The sequence below is a fragment of the Oreochromis niloticus genome, linkage group LG18, assembly GCF_001858045.2.
Source record: "Oreochromis niloticus isolate F11D_XX linkage group LG18, O_niloticus_UMD_NMBU, whole genome shotgun sequence".
NCBI lineage: Eukaryota > Metazoa > Chordata > Actinopteri > Cichliformes > Cichlidae > Oreochromis > Oreochromis niloticus.
In genome coordinates, this window is record NC_031982.2 from 16,020,310 (window position 1) to 16,036,196 (window position 15,887).

At 39.8% G+C, this 15,887-nt stretch overlaps 2 protein-coding genes across 3 annotated transcripts; both read left to right on the top strand.

Annotated features, from left to right (window-relative positions):
- Window positions 1-1,782: 1,782 nt before the first annotated feature.
- On the top strand, window positions 1,783-7,481 carry agxtb (alanine--glyoxylate and serine--pyruvate aminotransferase b). Its single transcript, XM_003438144.5, has 11 exons — window positions 1,783-2,154; window positions 2,561-2,753; window positions 2,876-2,940; window positions 4,535-4,635; window positions 4,723-4,793; window positions 4,880-4,964; window positions 5,090-5,188; window positions 5,381-5,450; window positions 6,415-6,510; window positions 6,656-6,784; window positions 7,118-7,481. Exons 1-11 carry the CDS (start codon window positions 1,879-1,881, stop codon window positions 7,223-7,225), a joined length of 1,293 nt encoding a protein of 430 aa, XP_003438192.1. The 5' UTR covers window positions 1,783-1,878; the 3' UTR covers window positions 7,226-7,481.
- A 147-nt stretch (window positions 7,482-7,628) lies between these two features.
- thap4 (THAP domain containing 4) lies at window positions 7,629-15,644 on the top strand. Of its 2 annotated transcripts, XR_003214781.1 has the most exons (6): window positions 7,629-7,798; window positions 13,523-13,676; window positions 13,995-14,104; window positions 14,765-14,868; window positions 15,010-15,219; window positions 15,252-15,644. XR_003214781.1 is itself a non-coding variant. In XM_003438143.5 (5 exons), the coding sequence occupies exons 1-5, from the start codon at window positions 7,774-7,776 to the stop codon at window positions 15,124-15,126; spliced, it is 510 nt and encodes a 169-aa protein (XP_003438191.1). In that variant the 5' UTR covers window positions 7,629-7,773; the 3' UTR covers window positions 15,127-15,644. The 2 variants fall into 2 exon arrangements, 1 of the variants encoding a protein (XP_003438191.1); XM_003438143.5 differs by having other exon boundaries at window positions 15,010-15,644.
- The last annotated feature ends 243 nt before the right edge of the window (window positions 15,645-15,887 follow it).

Here is a 15,887-nt window from a genome sequence, read left to right on the forward strand (position 1 = left end):
CCTTTTTTTTAAACTGTGTACTCTTTGTTTGGACAAAATACTTGTGTTGACACTGTAAACTTACGTAGTTCTCCTTTTTTCCCCTCACCCGAATCAATCAGAGAAGTCTGACCCATAAGCAGAATGAAGGGTGCAATCAATCAGATCTTATCAGGGCCCACCCCTGCGCAGGGGTCACTCATGATCTTTTGGGGGAGTGAAGGGGGTAAAGTACAGACTGAGGGGAAAAATATACATGCTTCAAGTAAAATATAGCATGCTATTGGCTGCACTGGACTGTGGTCAAAATCATATTTAAGGGTCTACTTTCTCATCATAACAGTTAGTAAGTGTTGTGATAATTAGTAAACATAAAAACTGCCATTTTCCAAAAGTCTAACTGTGTTTAGATGGGAAGGAGCTCACAGTCTTTATTTTGTTGATCACTCCCCTGCTCCTCCTCCTCCTTCTGCTGCTCTCTTTCAGTGGATTTTGAGTGTTGGGTCCAGTGCAAAGGCCAGTGATAGGATAAACCAAGTCCACCTATTTACGAGTGGTTTAATTATTTACCCAGACACACTCGAGATGGGAACCTTCTACTAACCCTGCTGACAAAAAACTGAGAAATGCTGCAGTATTAGTCCATTCGCTTCAAGTAAAGGAATCAAACACTAGATTTTATTTGTAGTCAGTTTGTAGAAAAATGTATAAAGTAGGAGAGAACAACTCCTGATCAAGTTATATGTTCAACTTAATGCTTTGGAAACTGCTATCCAATATGCATCTGTTGCTTGATGCATAGACACTGTTTCACCACAAATAAGATATGTTGAGGTTCAGCTTGGAGGAAGCAGTGAAGAGTGCCCAGTCATTCTGAAAATTATAACAACTTCCTTTTTTCTTAATTTAAAAATATAATCTCGCTGTCCTACTTCATGTATCTGGATTTCAGATATCCAACAGTGCTAAAAAAATAAATAAAATCTATAGGTTGTTGTTCTGTTTGGAAACAAGAAAACACTTGTGTAATACCTATATGATCATTTATATTTTTTATATCTTATCAAGAGAATGACCCCACATAATAGCATATGTCACTGCTTATACACATTAGATAATAAGCCTGATCTGTTTGTTGGAGTGTGTGTCCCAGCGTCATATGGGTAGATGGGTGGGTGGGTTAGTAGGTGTGTGGCTGTTTGTTTCCCTGCCCCAATCTGAGAGAGCAGATTGGCTCTCTGAGAGGAAACTCCTCTTTGCAGACTGAATACTTGCGGTTACAAAATCAGCTAACCTACAAACTCACCTCAACTGGTTCTAAGCTGCCAAGTGTAGGACTTCATTTTTCCACACAGTTCAAGAGTCAAGTGTGTTGATTTAGACCAGAAATGAGTCACCAAAACCAGTTGTGGTGTTTCCAAACTGTAAAAGCTGTGGTAGACCTCTGAGTCTTTACAGGACAGTGTTGGAAATGAAAGGTTTCCCGAAATGTTTTTTTAATTTCTACATTTAGTTCTTCCAACATTAAAAGACCCTTATAAGATTATGAACTGAGAGGCTGTTAAAAAGTTTTTAAAAAGTTAAAAAAAAAAAAAAAAAAAAGTTAAAAAGATTCCACTATCTCTAACATGAGAGCAGGAAGCAACAAAAACTAGGCTATAATAAATTAATAAATAAATGTGTAGAACAGTACATTCTTATTACTACATGCATTGCTTTTTGGTATGTCGTCATGCACATGGTGCCAACCCTTAAGTGTGACGCACAACACTCCGTAGCCACCAGGTCAAAGACCTGTTTGTTTTAAATCTTCACCTTATCACACACTCCGGTTCAGTCTAACTGTCTCGCAGAAGTGACCTCACCGGGCGCAAGCTTCTCAGTATCGGGTCACTAGCCATGATGCAGCGGGCTTTGTTCAGCCGTGGCGCCCTGCTCGCCCAGCAGACATCAGCGGCCCTCGAAGGTCCGCTGGGCGCGAAGAGCGCGCCAGTGCTGCTGCGCCTGGACCGCTCCATGTCCTCCGTCACTATACCGCCGCCGGCATGCATGCTGCGACCACTTGAAGTGCCTCTTCGTTACCTGTTCGGACCGGGACCCTCGAACGTGCCTCCACGCATCTTAGCTGCAGGGTCCAGGCCAATAATTGGTCACCTGCACCCAGAAATGTATGAGGTAAATGCTTTTTGTTTGAGTTAAATTATACTGGAGATTCAAATTATTTTATCTGGGAAATATGGGAATCTGGACTAGCTCTCTAAGTTTGTGACCAGTGGATATTCTTGTTTTCCATCTTTTCTTTGAAAAAGCCTAATTATCATTTTTACTACTAAAACAGCTTTATAAGATTAAATGTTTTGATTTTAAGTTTGTTTTTGGCACACAAATAACTCACACCAAGAATTTCTCTGTATTTTCTTTCATATTAAAATTTTTTTTTTTTTTTAAAAACAAAAGACCAAATGTATCCTTAGGACGTGAGCTTGTGCGTAATTACGCACAGTTCACCTGAGCGTCAACAGTGACCATTCTTGACAAATTGAACTTAAAAATTATTTCTAATTTTCACTTCGTGTCACAGATCATGAATGACATCAAGAAAGGAATCCAGTACGCCTTTCAGACAGAGAACAACATGACTATAGCTATGAGCGGCTCCGGGCACGCGGCTATGGAGTGTGCGGTATTCAACACGGTGGAGCCCGGAGAGAGCGTGCTCATAGCCATCAACGGGATCTGGGGAGAGCGCGTTGCAGAAATCGCAGAGAGAATGGGTAAGCATTTACGCACAGGTTTACGCACACTTAATAAATACACTACACTGATACTGATTTTTTAACTGTTAGCCAATATGTATTTATTCGGTAGCTAACAGCGAATATTTTTTTATCTCTAGGTGCCAATGTACACAGAATGGTAAAAACGCCTGGAAGATATTTCACCAATACGGAAATTGAGCAGGTATTTAAACACATCGTTGAAGGAGAAATGATTACTATGTATATAAAAAAAAATATCAGCCCAACTAAAGGTGAGATTTTTAATCCTTATTTATTGTTCAAGTCTTTTCTTTCTGCCTTAAATTTGATTAATTTTCCTAAAGTGGTTATTTTAAAATGTTATGATTTTGTACAGGCACTAAATATTTTTGCATATCGACACTGTTCTGGATCAGATTTGACCCGTAGCTTTTCAAATGGATGTCAAGTCTATCAGTGTTGGTCAAATAAAGGAAAATTGTGGTTTTAGGGAATCTTGCAATTGTGAAACTGTACTTCCCAAGTGTGTATGTTTTATGTCTGTGTGTACAAAGACACACACACAAAAAAACATGTCTGTGTATTTTTTATGGGCCAGTGGTGACAGAGTTAAAGGTTGACCATGACACTGTCACCAGAATTGTCTGTCCCCACAATATTTGCCCCAGTTCTCACAGAAACATGGACCTGCTTGTCTGTAAAATCCTACAGAAGTCAGAGGGTGAATTTAGACATGGTGCCTTGACACCAGTACAAGATTTGAAATAGGGTGGTTAGCACTGTTGCCCCACAGGAAGAAGGTTCCTGTTTTAAATCCTGGCCGGGGTGGTTGTTGCATGTTCTCCTGGGTATTCCAGGATCCTCCTGCAGTCCAAAGACATCCATGTTCGGTTAACTGGTGACTCTATACTGGCCATGAATGTGAGGTATTTGTTATAATGAATAGTTAACGTGTGACTTTGAGTGGCCAGTAAGACCAGTAAAAACTCTAAACAATGGAAAATATGTTACATTTACACCTGCAAGCACACCACCCATGATATAACTACTCAATCTGAAAAGAAATGTATTAGAATCTATTTATTCTGCTCTAAGTGAGATTAGAACAGAGACCAAGGCCAAAATAAGCCTGGAGGGCGTCATAAGATAATAAAGGCACCTGAGCTGCCATTTCAGGGAGTGTGTGAAACACATGTGCAGGTCCCACACACTCCTGCCACTACTGTGAACAAACAGACTAGTTTGCAATAAGCACATTTCGTGTTCAAAGTGTTAATTAATGTTAAATTAATATTGTTAAATATTCATTATTATGGTATTATATAATATGTTGTAGTTATTAAGATTTTTTTAACCATATAGCAGTGATGAGTGTTGTAATGGTTACACAGAGTTATATAAGAAATCCTAGCATTTCCAGGATGTTCTTACCATAGTCACTTTCAATAAAATATAGTCAAATCATTATGGCTGTTATGTCTTCATGCCTTAGATAAATCGGGGCATGATATTGTGGGATACTAGATGTTTTTTCTGCAAAAAAGGGTGCTAGAAAACCTCTAAACATTAACTAAGGTTTAATCATTTATTTATTAATGTCAGAAAAGCTATCTATACATTCTAAATAGAGCTGTACTTTAACATTTTGTATATTATGAGGGAAAGGATGCCATGGTAGAAACAAATCTGTGAAGGTATGAAATTTGAACAGTATGTAAGGGTTAAGTTGGGTAAATCACTAAGATTCACTTACACCATGCATGCATGATTAAATTTGTCTCGATGTCTCGCCGTAGGCCATAAAAAAGCACAAGCCTGTCCTGTTGTTCCTCGCACACGGGGAGTCCTCTGCTGGTCTCTGTCACCCAGTAGATGGCATTGGAGACATCTGCAGAAAGTGAGGCTCCTACCACATCAGCCTCAAACAGCACATTACAGAATATAGTTTCATATTTCTCACTGCTCGCTGTTACATCTCACACAGACATGACTGCCTCTTCCTAGTCGACACAGTTGCTTCACTCGGTGCGGCACCAATCTTTATGGACAAGCAAAGTAAGGCGGTGATGAAAGATCAACTTCCTCTCCTACCATCAGACGCGCCCGTGTGGGATTTAATCCATCTTTTATTGTGTTTCCAGATATCGATATCCTGTATTCTGGTTCTCAAAAGGCTCTGAATGCACCTCCTGGTACAGCACCTATCTCTTTTAATGACAGAGCATGGTAAGGAGGGAGATAGTGTGGAGTGTTTATGCATACATCCTATCCTAAATTGTTACAAATATTTTTCTTTAAAAACACAAAAAAATGCAAAAAGTAATTCAGGCAATGCTATCGTCTCTGCACAGCCACAAGATGTTTAACAGGAAAACAAAACCAGTCTCCTACCTCTTTGATATGACACATCTGTCCAACTACTGGGGCTGCGATGGCAAACCAGCAAGGGTGTAAGTCCACAACAGAGAACTGATTACAAGCTGATCGTTGGGAGTTCTCCCTTTAAACTTTAGTTTAATGTTGAATGTTGCAGCAAAACTCATAGAATGAGAAAAAAAAATACATTTTTCAAAAATATTTTTCAAGAAACTAAATTTTAAATTGTAAAAGTGTCATTGTGTCACGTGTGCTCTTGCTTTTAGATACCACCACACCGGTCCAGTGTCTGGATTCTTCGCCCTGAGAGAGAGTCTGGCCATTCTTGCTGAGAGGGTAAAGGGATATTTCCCAACTTCTTCAGTCACATTTCTGAACAAAAAATCTGTAATTTCTAGATTCTGTTATTCTTTTTATAAAACACCGATTTCCAAATCAGTTCCAGACACTGTGCAAAATGCTAATGAAACAGAATGCAATGATTTGCATCTCATAAAGCCATATTTCATTCACAGCAGAACACAGAAAACATATGAAGTGTTTAAACTGACAAAATGCATCATTTTAAGAAAAGAGGGTAATTTTTGAATCTGATGGCAGCAACTTGTCTCAACAAAACTGAGACAGGGTCGTGTTTACCACTGTGTAGCATCCCTTCTTTTAAAAACAGTCTGTAAGCGTCTGGCAGCTGAAGAGACCCAGAGGAACGCTGTCCCATTCTTGTCAGATATCATATTCTAGCTGCTCAACCGTCCTGGCTCTTCTTTGTCGTATCTTTTGTTTCATGATGTTCCAAATGTTTTCAGTTAGCAACAAGTCTGGACAGCAGGGCTCTGCTACTATGAAGCCATGGGAACATATGTTGCTCTCTAAGATGCTCTTTGTATACCCAATCATGTTACTGATCTGTTGCCAATTAATGGACAGTGCCTCAGCTTTTTGAGGTTGTGAGCTGTCTTTTGAAATGATCTAACTAAAAAGTATGTTATAAAGGATTTTTTGTTATGCATCTTATTCATACAGTCAGTATTTCAGTGAGTGAACTGCCTTCTCTTTTATGTTTGTGCTAACTAATGGAGTAAAATATGTGAGGCAAAATGTGCATGTTTCCTTTGGTAGTTATATGATCTTTTAGACTCCAGGCATCTGAGTGATCACAGTCAAACAAAATAAATGTTATCATCCTTGTCTGTTTAGTAACCTCTGAGTTGGTATTATTGACAGGAACACTAACAATAATCAATTCCCTAACCTTTTAGGTAATTATTTCTAAACACAATCAATCTTTGTCTCCCTCTAGGGGCTGGAGGAGTCCTGGGAGAAGCACAAGGAGGTAGCAGCCTACCTGTACAGAGGACTGGAGGATCTGGGCCTCAAGCTATTCGTCCCCGAAAGAGTGAGACAGAAATACAAGAAAATAGCATTCTGGTGCCATGAAAACATGGATACACAGAGAGAATAAAGGGGATATTTACGAAAAACAAAATAAGTTTTCCTCCCTTGTGTTGTGACGAAAGCCATTTTTTATATGTGTCCTGCAGGATTTGAGACTTCCCTCCGTCACCACCATTGCTATCCCTGAAGGCTACGACTGGAGGGAGATGCTGACATACATCATGAAACACCACTGCATTGAGATGACAGGAGGACTGGGCCCTTCCATCGGCATGGTGAGTTAATTTTACAGTCATTATTGGTGGCAATTAATTCAGATGTGTTGTTCTAGGTTCAGTTCAGGGTGTTCTAGCCTTTCGGCTTTCTGTCCTGTTGTCCTTTTCTCTTAAATTAACATGCATATCTTGTCTTGAATCAAACTAATCCAGACAAACAAAGACATAATGTTTAAGGATCATTTCCAGGTACTGTGTGACAGGTTTAATTACAATGGTTTTTTAACAACAGCAAAGTCATCACTTTGGTGTCTGAGCAGCTTTCTGAATCATCCTGCTGAATTGCTGCAGAGTATACTCATGTAATGTGCTTTCCATCTCTCATTCAATTAGGTGATGAGGATTGGATTGATGGGATACAACTGTGAGAAGACTAATGCTGACATGGCACTGCACGCCCTGGCGGATGCTCTGAAAAACTGCAAAAAGAGCAAGGCCTAAGAGCCTATATTCCTAAACCACCGACTATGTACTAATTCATTAGGGAATTTTAAGAAAAGAACATTCAGTGTGTCCGTATGAAGGACAGTTGGAACTGTGCATACATTTTGGGAATGCTTTTTTGACTACAGAGATTTTAGAAAAACACAGGCTTTTCTTGTATAAGTAGGCTAATGATGAAATAAATAAACAGATATTGTTGGGCCCATGGTGAGTGCACTGAAAATGTCAATAAAATGAGCTTTATTTTATCAAACACCTGTTCTGCATGGTATGCTCTGGAGAAGAGGAATGAAAGCTGGACTGGTGTGACAGAGGAGGACGCTAGGGACAGGATGAGGTGGAGGCAAATGATCCGTTGTGGCGACCCCTAAAGGGAGCAGACGAAAGAAGAAAACAGAGTACTTCTCTGTGCATACTACATTTCCCAGGATGCCCTGCGTAAATCTACGTCATTCTGCGTCAACACCGCGGTGTGCGTGGAGTGACGTTTCTGTAGTGCTGGCTAAGTTTGTCTGTTCCGAAACCGACTGTAGCCTCCTTGATTAATGGCCTGTCCTGTCAATAACACGGGTAGGTTATTTTTATTTTAAATTGAATAAAACAACAACAACATTTTAACAGTTTAATATTGGTAGTATTATTCTCAACCGTCATTAACTCCTGTAAGCACAAGCTAACTGTGCTGATGTTACTTATAAAGGCTCAGGCGTTTTTAAGTGTAGTATTTTTGTTTTTGTGTCATTCGAACTCTCTTTGCACTTTAACCAAGCTAACTTCAAAGTTAGCCTCGTTAACAGTAAACAAACTACCACCGGAAGGACCGAGCTGCTCCTGCGACGGTCCTGTGAGGATAAGTCCTCAGTTTTCTCTTTCATATAAACAGCGTTTAGTTTTAAGGTTTCGATTTACATGAGAGGTTGTTGTAAAATGAACACCTTCGTTTGCAGCAACATTACCGCCACCTAGTGCAGGGCTCAAGACTTTTTTTCTTAGGTGCACCAGCACAAAAATTAGGTGCACCCAAATTTTTCAACCGCATCGCTTAACCCCACAGTTTTACATGTTCACTTAAAAAATTTCTGTTTGTAAATGATTAACTAACAATCTTGTCAACACAAAGTTCTTTATTTGGAGCACAGTTCTACAAGATAAGATAAGTTACCGAAAAAGTGCTTATGCTTAAAGTTCTGTGGCAATATTGTAGGCAGTGTCAAACGTAATCATCATCTCGGCCTCCTCTGATGGCCTGTTTGCTGCTACCTGCTGCTAAAAGGCATTGGGGAGAGGGGACACTTGGGCAGTGCATTTATCGCAGCATATAATGTGTTTTCTGGATATTCTGTGCGTTTAAGCGTTTCAATCTGAAATGTATTAGCAGGATTGCCGGCCATGGTCTTTCCAAACTCATGAAAGTAAATGCAGTGCATCATGTTGTCAGCTTTACTGTATCTTAGCCAGGGAAACTGATCAAACCACTCTCTTTGAAATACACTACATATACACTTTCCCCCTTTTACTTTCAGTGAGCTCTGGCTTGGAGTCGATCGTATGTGGCTCATTATCTGATGCCGTCTCCAGACCAGTGTTAGACATAACTTGAGAAGTTGATGGCTCCGTGTCAGAGCACTGGCTGTGAATTTCAGACGGATCAGGCCTTAACTTAATAAAAAAGTTATCAATCATTCTTTTCATCTTTTCTCATTACCCACAGCTACATTCACAGCCCAGGCTACTTACTAGGGCTGGGTATCGTCAATGATTTCTATAATCAATACGATTCGATTCAATTTTGACTCTGACTGGTTTAGACCATGATGTGGGCATAATGTGTGTCTGACCACACAGAGACTTTCACAGTTGTGGAGACTTTTTTCTTTTCTTTTTTTATTCGAACGGCTGGTTCAACCTAGGATTTTTTTTTGTTGCACCATTGAGAAATTAGGTCGCATGTGCAACCAAATTGGTCACACTCTAGAGCCCTGAGCATCCAAAATTGCTTCAGTTATCTCTCTCTTTTTCTTCCTGTGGGACACCACTTCTGCCTTCTGGGCCTCCATCATTAAACCAAATGAGCCGGTCACGTAGGGCTTTGGTTTGACCAGCGATGTAGCATATTCAGAGAAGATTCATCATGGACTTTCAAAGTCTTGTCACAGGACAGTGCAACTGTAGTGTAGGATGCAGTGTGATTAGTATTATTATTGTTATTTTTTTATTTTTTATTTTTCTCTTGAAGGCTCGTTCCTCCTGGATGGGAATATACAAATGTGTTTTAAAAGCTAATAAGGCTCCCTGTCTGCATTAGTGCCCTTTGATTCTCTATGACAACAGCAAAGCTTTGGACATAGAGGTGATGTTTTTTTGTTTTTTTTAACTAAAATTTCAGCTTCAAGAACCAGCTCCTACAGATAAGATTCAGTAGCAGAAATCCCACAAGAAACTACTAAGGAACAGTGAGGCATAAACAAGAGCAGCTCCCAAATGTGGGTCACAGTTTTCCCACTCGACCTGGATACCTCACTGTGACCTGACCTGCAGGTCTGGAGGCAAGCACTTTCACAGGAGTGGCTGAACGAGGCCAAAGAGAATTACACAGCAGAGCTGATTTTTAGTGCACTGAGATGCAGCAGTGCAGCAAAGATCTATAACTTTGAGGTCCTGCACACAGCTGAACAGTAAATATTTTGCAGTTTAGATCAGAGTGCTGACCATGTGTGCACAATCAAGCATGCACTGATTAATGCATGTGGAGTTCTTTGCACTAATGTGAGACTAAATGAATACAGCACATTCGAATCAAGATCTGTATTCAGTGCATCATTACGGCCCTATTGTTGATTACTATTGATTACATTGTTGATTACTACCCAGACACTGGGTTTATTTTTTCAGTCATTATCTTACTGTAAGATGAATCCCTGACCAACTAGGCACATACCAAAGGGCACTGCAGAATGCTGTGGTAGCCGTTTGGGTTCAGGGTGCCTCTCACTCTGTACAAGTCACCGACCCTGGATCCAGCAAAACAGCCCCAGACCATCACACTTCTTCCTCCATGTTTGACAGTTGATGCCACACACTGTGCAACCATCCTTTTCCCTACTCGAAGCCATACAAAGATCCTGCGTGATGAAGCAAAGGTTCCAAATTTTGATTCATCAGTCCATAATATCTTCTTCCAGTCTTCAGTACTCCAATAGCGGTGTTTCATGGCCCAGGCAAGCCTCTTTGTCTTATTCTGACATCTTAGCAATGGCTTTCTTGCTGCAACTCGTTCTCTCAAACCTGCAGTTCAAATTCTTCTCTTCACATTTGAAACTGAGACTTGCCTACTATGACCAGTATGAAGCTGTAGCCTATAGCACAAGGCAAAAGAGTCCATCCGGGAAAGAAGGATTAGCCCTTGGCAAAAGTATTTTAATTTCACTGAGACTTTTTGAGCAATTAAGAAAATGTTTAAACAGAGGGAGACTGAGGACTTCAATACACAGGCAGGATAATGAGAGGATGGAACAGGTGGGAACACAGCGGGGGACTAATCTGCATGTTTTAAATGGTGCCGTTGAAGTCCACCAAGTGAACAGGTGACTTAAAAAAAAACACAGAGCTGGTAAAACATAAGATCAACTGTGAAACTATATAAGGGACTGGTAGATTTTAGAAACCAGAGAGACAAATGGAGAAGAACCAAAGGTGTTTTAGTTGGAACACTGAGAGCAGCTAAACTGGTTCTTCAGTTCACTTAACGGAGTCTGTAGCATGGGTGTGAAGAAGTATTTAATTGTATTGTTTAGGAGGAGCACTAACTCTAGCTGTGTTTTCAAATTGACGTTGCTTTAAAATAACACGTGAAACGCCTGTTGCATTGCCTTATTTTTCTCGCACCTCTAAGGGAGGACCTAAGACACCAAGCAAGAATAATAAGAGAGGGCTTGTAGGTAAATAAAGTGACTTCATTCAGAGACTCGTTTAACTTGTTAATCACATTAATTCCTCAGAATGGGCACTGCCTACCCCAGCCACCACTTCCAGCAGTTAGCAAGTCTTGCCTCTAATGGAAAAATAGTGAATTCCTCTTGATGTCTTTACTGTTTCGCTCTCGTAGCGTGCAGCCTTAGTTGACTTTCTTCCACACTCAGCCCTTTCCCTATGATGATACACCTCAGCTGCACTTTTAGAAGAAGATGACCTTCAAGGCTTTCGGTCCACAAAACCAGTAGGATGTCTTTTAGCTTGTTGAAAGGACATATTTTATCCAATTCCATGACCTTTTCTTCTTTTTCTTTTTTCTCCACTAAATCCTACTGAGTAGTTTGGGTACTTAAACCTGACCAGACTCACACTGCAAACTTAAAGGAAAAATGGAACTTCTGGCAGAAAGCCCCTCTATGCTTTGGCTCAGGAATTGACCAGGTCATCTCCACATTGAAGTGTCCCTGTGTGAGTGATTGATGTGAATGGCTCATATTGTAAGGTGCTTCGAGGTTTTAGTGAGATTGGAAATTTCCATTTACCATCTTGTTTGACTTGCCTCTGCTTTATCCAGAATGCTAATGAAAGTGACCAGATTATGTACTCATATTATGTTATTCATAAATGCAGCTTCACTTATTTCCAAATCATCAAAACCTTTTTTGCAGTTTATTTTACTTGATTGAGAGGTAGTGTTTTAAAATGAATATTTATATTATTGGATCACATCACATTGCTCAAACTGAAATAGCCAGTAATGGTGAAGTTTATCTTGTATGAGGCTTTTGATGTCTCCTCCTGAGGGAAAATCTCCACAGCTTGTTTGGACCATGTCACATTTGTGCGGTGACTACAATAATTTTGCTTACAGTGCATCCAGAAGGTATTTACAGCACTTCACTTATTCCACATTTTATCATGTTACAGCCTTTTTCCAACATGGATTAAATCCAGTTTTCAAAATTCTACCAGGAAAAAAAGTGAAAAAAAAAAAATTGCTTCAGCCCCTTTGCCAGTAATTACAGCCTCAAGTGAGTTTGATGCTACAAGCTTGGCACACCTACTTTTGGGGAGTTTCTCCAATTATTCTTTGCAAAACCTCTCAGGCTCTCTCTCTCTCTCTCTCTTTCTCTCTCTCTCCCTCTCTCCATATGTGTAGATATAGATATATATATATCTACACATACAAATTGTTAATAGATTTGCAACAATTTAAAGCAAACTTTCTTCATTTTGTCATTAAATGATATTGTTTGTAGAACCTTAAGGTAAAAAATGAACTTTATACATTTTGAAATAAGGCTATAAACTGAAAAAATGTTGTGTAATGTTTTTTTAAAAATGAAGTAATGTGAATACTTCTCCAGTGTACAGGATGTCTTTTTTGGGGGGGGGGTGTTGTTTTGTTTTTTTTACCCAGTCATGTTTGTTGGCGGTTTGCTTGGAGACTGTGCATGCCATGTACATCATCCTTCCTAAAACTGATTAAGAGTGATTTGTGGATATTATCAGTCTCAGTAAATGTTAATTTTTTTTAATGCTTTGTTCCACTGCACTGAATGACGTGACAAATTTAGCTCATCTTTTGTTTGCTTGGGAACATTTCTCTCTGGTAAAGTCTGCCTGTCCAAGTATCTGGCTCTGTATTATAACCATTTCTCTAAATATGACATATTTTCCTGTGATTTAGCCTCAGACTTCTTTTTCTGGCTACAAAATCTCCACATTTGTTGAAACTGGCCAAAAAGCTCATTCTTTTAAAGCCATTTTGGATGGAAGCTACTGTTTGGTATGTAGTGTTGTGTTTTCCCTCTTCTGGTTCCCTAAAAATAGATGTATGCAAGTTTGAACATTCCTGTCGGAGTTTTTTTCCCTGGTCTTTGAGTCTGCACGTAGTTAAACAAAGAGCGTGGGTTATCTTACTTAACAAAAGTGTGTGCAGTTTGCTTTTATCTCTGTCCATCTGATAAACAAAAATGTGTTCTGTGCTTGACTTTCTGCCTTTTTTTTAAGTAATAAGAAAAAATCCCAGTGGAAGTTGAAAAAGTTGAAAAATGCTAATGTTTTTGGTTAAAGAGAGCTTCTGTTATTAAACATGATCATCCCATGACAATAAAGACATTTTTCTTTTAACTGAAGATGGTTTAGATTTTAATTCTATCCGTCCAAGGAGCAAATCAAACAAATCCAGTTTGAATCCTTCAGAAAATTATTCTGTTACATGATTACATGATGAAGCTTCTTTTTTCTTTTCCTTTTTTTTATAGTAGTGCTGCGTAATTAGTTTGTTTGTGTCTTGTGCTTCATCTTTTTAACCATCAGTGGAGCTGAACCCCACCCTCCTCCCTCTGGAATGGCTTCTGGGTACCTGGGAGTGTGATGAACCAGGAGAGGGCTCCTTCCCCACCATAAAACCTTTCCGTTACACAGAGACGCTGCATTTCAGTCATGTAGGACAACCAGTCATCAACTTCATGTAGGTTATATGAAGAAGTGACAATTCAAGTACTTTATAGATTGGATCATTCAGTCAATATAACTGCAAGATCACTGACGTGTTCTGCACGTCAGAATATCTTACGAGTGAACTGTGTGACTTTGAGTTCAGTGTTTCAAGAGAACAGACTCATAAATTATGCTTAAGTTTAACACGCTGGAAAATCTCTTTTGTGTACATGTTAAGTTTGTGTGTATTTCATTTAAATTCAACTGGAATAAAATTAATAACATCTGCCGAAAATGAGAGCTCGTCACCGGACATCACATGATCTCCCACTGATGTCGTGTTTTACAGGTTCAATGCATTTCATGCCGAGTCTAAGAAGCCAATGCACAGAGAATGTGGGTTTGTTCGAATGCAGCCGGGGACTAACAGAGTGGCCTTCATCATTGCACAGAACTCAGGTGAAATTCACGTCATTGTATTCACCAATTTTTTTTTAATCAGATTGGACTCAGTTGTAAAGGTCATGTGATTTGATGAGTCCAGATGTACCTTTTGTAAATGTGCATCAGCCTCGCTAATCATCACCAGTACCCACCCCACAACCCTGTAGCCCCTACAGTCTGATGGCATGTTGTCATCATGGGATTTTGAAACTGATACCATTGGTGTGTCCACCAGGAGGCTGAGCGGTAACACTGGTCTCAGCACTGGTGGCCACCAGTATTTTTAAATGAAGATGAACTGACAAAATGTTTAAAAATGTTATTACAGTGCTGGTAATTTTCTTTTTTGCTCTGGATAAATCCTGCTTATGGGACCAAAAGTGTCTTTCAGTGCAAAAAACAACACAATAATGTCTGGATTGTGTTGGCTGGCTTTTCCTGGTATTCAGACTTACAGGGACACGGCTGAGTAAATGTTGTTGAGAACATCTGTTTTCCTGCTATGGCATTCAATAACCACAGGAAAGCAAACGATTTCTAACAGTATTTTTTTAAATCTTATTGCAGTGATAAAAAGCTTTTATTAGATCACATTTGTGGCAAATTAATTATTTTTTTCCAGTGATTTACTCTCCTTTCAATACCCACACGATATTCTTGTGTCGTCTGGTGCAGGTCTGGTGGAAATCGAGGAGGGAGAGCTGACAGGGCAGCAGCTGAGCCTGCAGTCCCAGCAACTAGCCCGAATCTCTTTTGCAAAGGAGCCTTACGTAAAGCAGGTAAAGCTAATCCCAAGTCTGCAAGATGCACTCACTGAGCTGCAGAAATAAGATGATTAAATATGACACTTGGCCATCAAACCTCTTGTGATCAATAAAATGACTCCTGCTCGCCTTGCTTGTTTTTTCCTCTTCTTTTAGATTTGCAGAGTGTTTCAGCTCCGGCCCGACGGGAAGCTGGAGCAGACAGTTTCTATGGCAACAGACAACCAGCCCCTGATGCAGCACTTGCGCATCACCTACCGTCGATCGTCTTGAGCGAGCAGGCGGGCTTCTCATGCACTGAAATAAGTTTCCAGATATATAAATATATCTGGAAACACTCGATCAATAATTCCAGCTGTGTAAGGGAAACACAAACAAATCTACAGAGATATACCTCTATACTGTTATGTGGTAAACAGGCTGTAGCATAAATAATCCGTTGAACTGAAATAATCAAACTTGATCTTAAGCACTAGTTAAACATCACAGACAATATCAGGGTGTTCATGGTGTATATTTAATCTGTAAAGCTATTTCAATGTGAAGATAATAAAAGCACTATATGTGACTGTTACTGCACTATCACAAAATTGTGAGCTAAAGCAGCTGGAGGCATTGCACTGTCCTTTGAATGTGGGCTTCAGGGGTTTTTTTCTTTTTCTGAGTGGCACTATGTAGAAAAATGACTATTTAAGGCCACTGTTTTCACGTGTGCGCTCACAGACATCCATGTCTGCAAGGGGGCAGCTGCACTGTTCGTGTGCTGGATAAATTAAATTACTCATTTTGTCTTTGCTTGTTTGAGTCTATTAATGTGTTTCTGTCCTGATGGATGATACAAATCGGATTAGCCTGTGTTAATGCACCGCAACACACAAGATCGGCGTCGGCACTGGAAACACGAGAAGACACCGCAGGCTGACACATGACGGTTACAGCCATGGTTTTTAAATAGAAAGAGCCATATGATGTAAACACAGAGCTGGGATTGTGGAGCACCTTGAGGAACAGTTAAAGCTCTGATGTCTTTAGTT

What these genes read in the sequence shown, in the direction of transcription:
- thap4 (XM_003438143.5), top strand. Translation starts at nt 7,774, where the DNA reads ATGGCCTGTCCTGTCAATAACACGG. An exon ending in CTGTCCTGTCAATAACACGG is followed by an intron (nt 7,799 to 13,522) that starts GTAGGTTATTTT and finishes TTTAACCATCAG; the next exon opens with TGGAGCTGAACCCCACCCTC. An exon ending in CAACCAGTCATCAACTTCAT is followed by an intron (nt 13,677 to 13,994) that starts GTAGGTTATATG and finishes CGTGTTTTACAG; the next exon opens with GTTCAATGCATTTCATGCCG.
- agxtb (XM_003438144.5), top strand. Translation starts at nt 1,879, where the DNA reads ATGATGCAGCGGGCTTTGTTCAGCCGTGGCGCCCTGCTCGCCCAGCAG. An exon ending in AGCTATTCGTCCCCGAAAGA is followed by an intron (nt 6,511 to 6,655) that starts GTGAGACAGAAA and finishes TGTGTCCTGCAG; the next exon opens with GATTTGAGACTTCCCTCCGT. An exon ending in TGGGCCCTTCCATCGGCATG is followed by an intron (nt 6,785 to 7,117) that starts GTGAGTTAATTT and finishes TCATTCAATTAG; the next exon opens with GTGATGAGGATTGGATTGAT.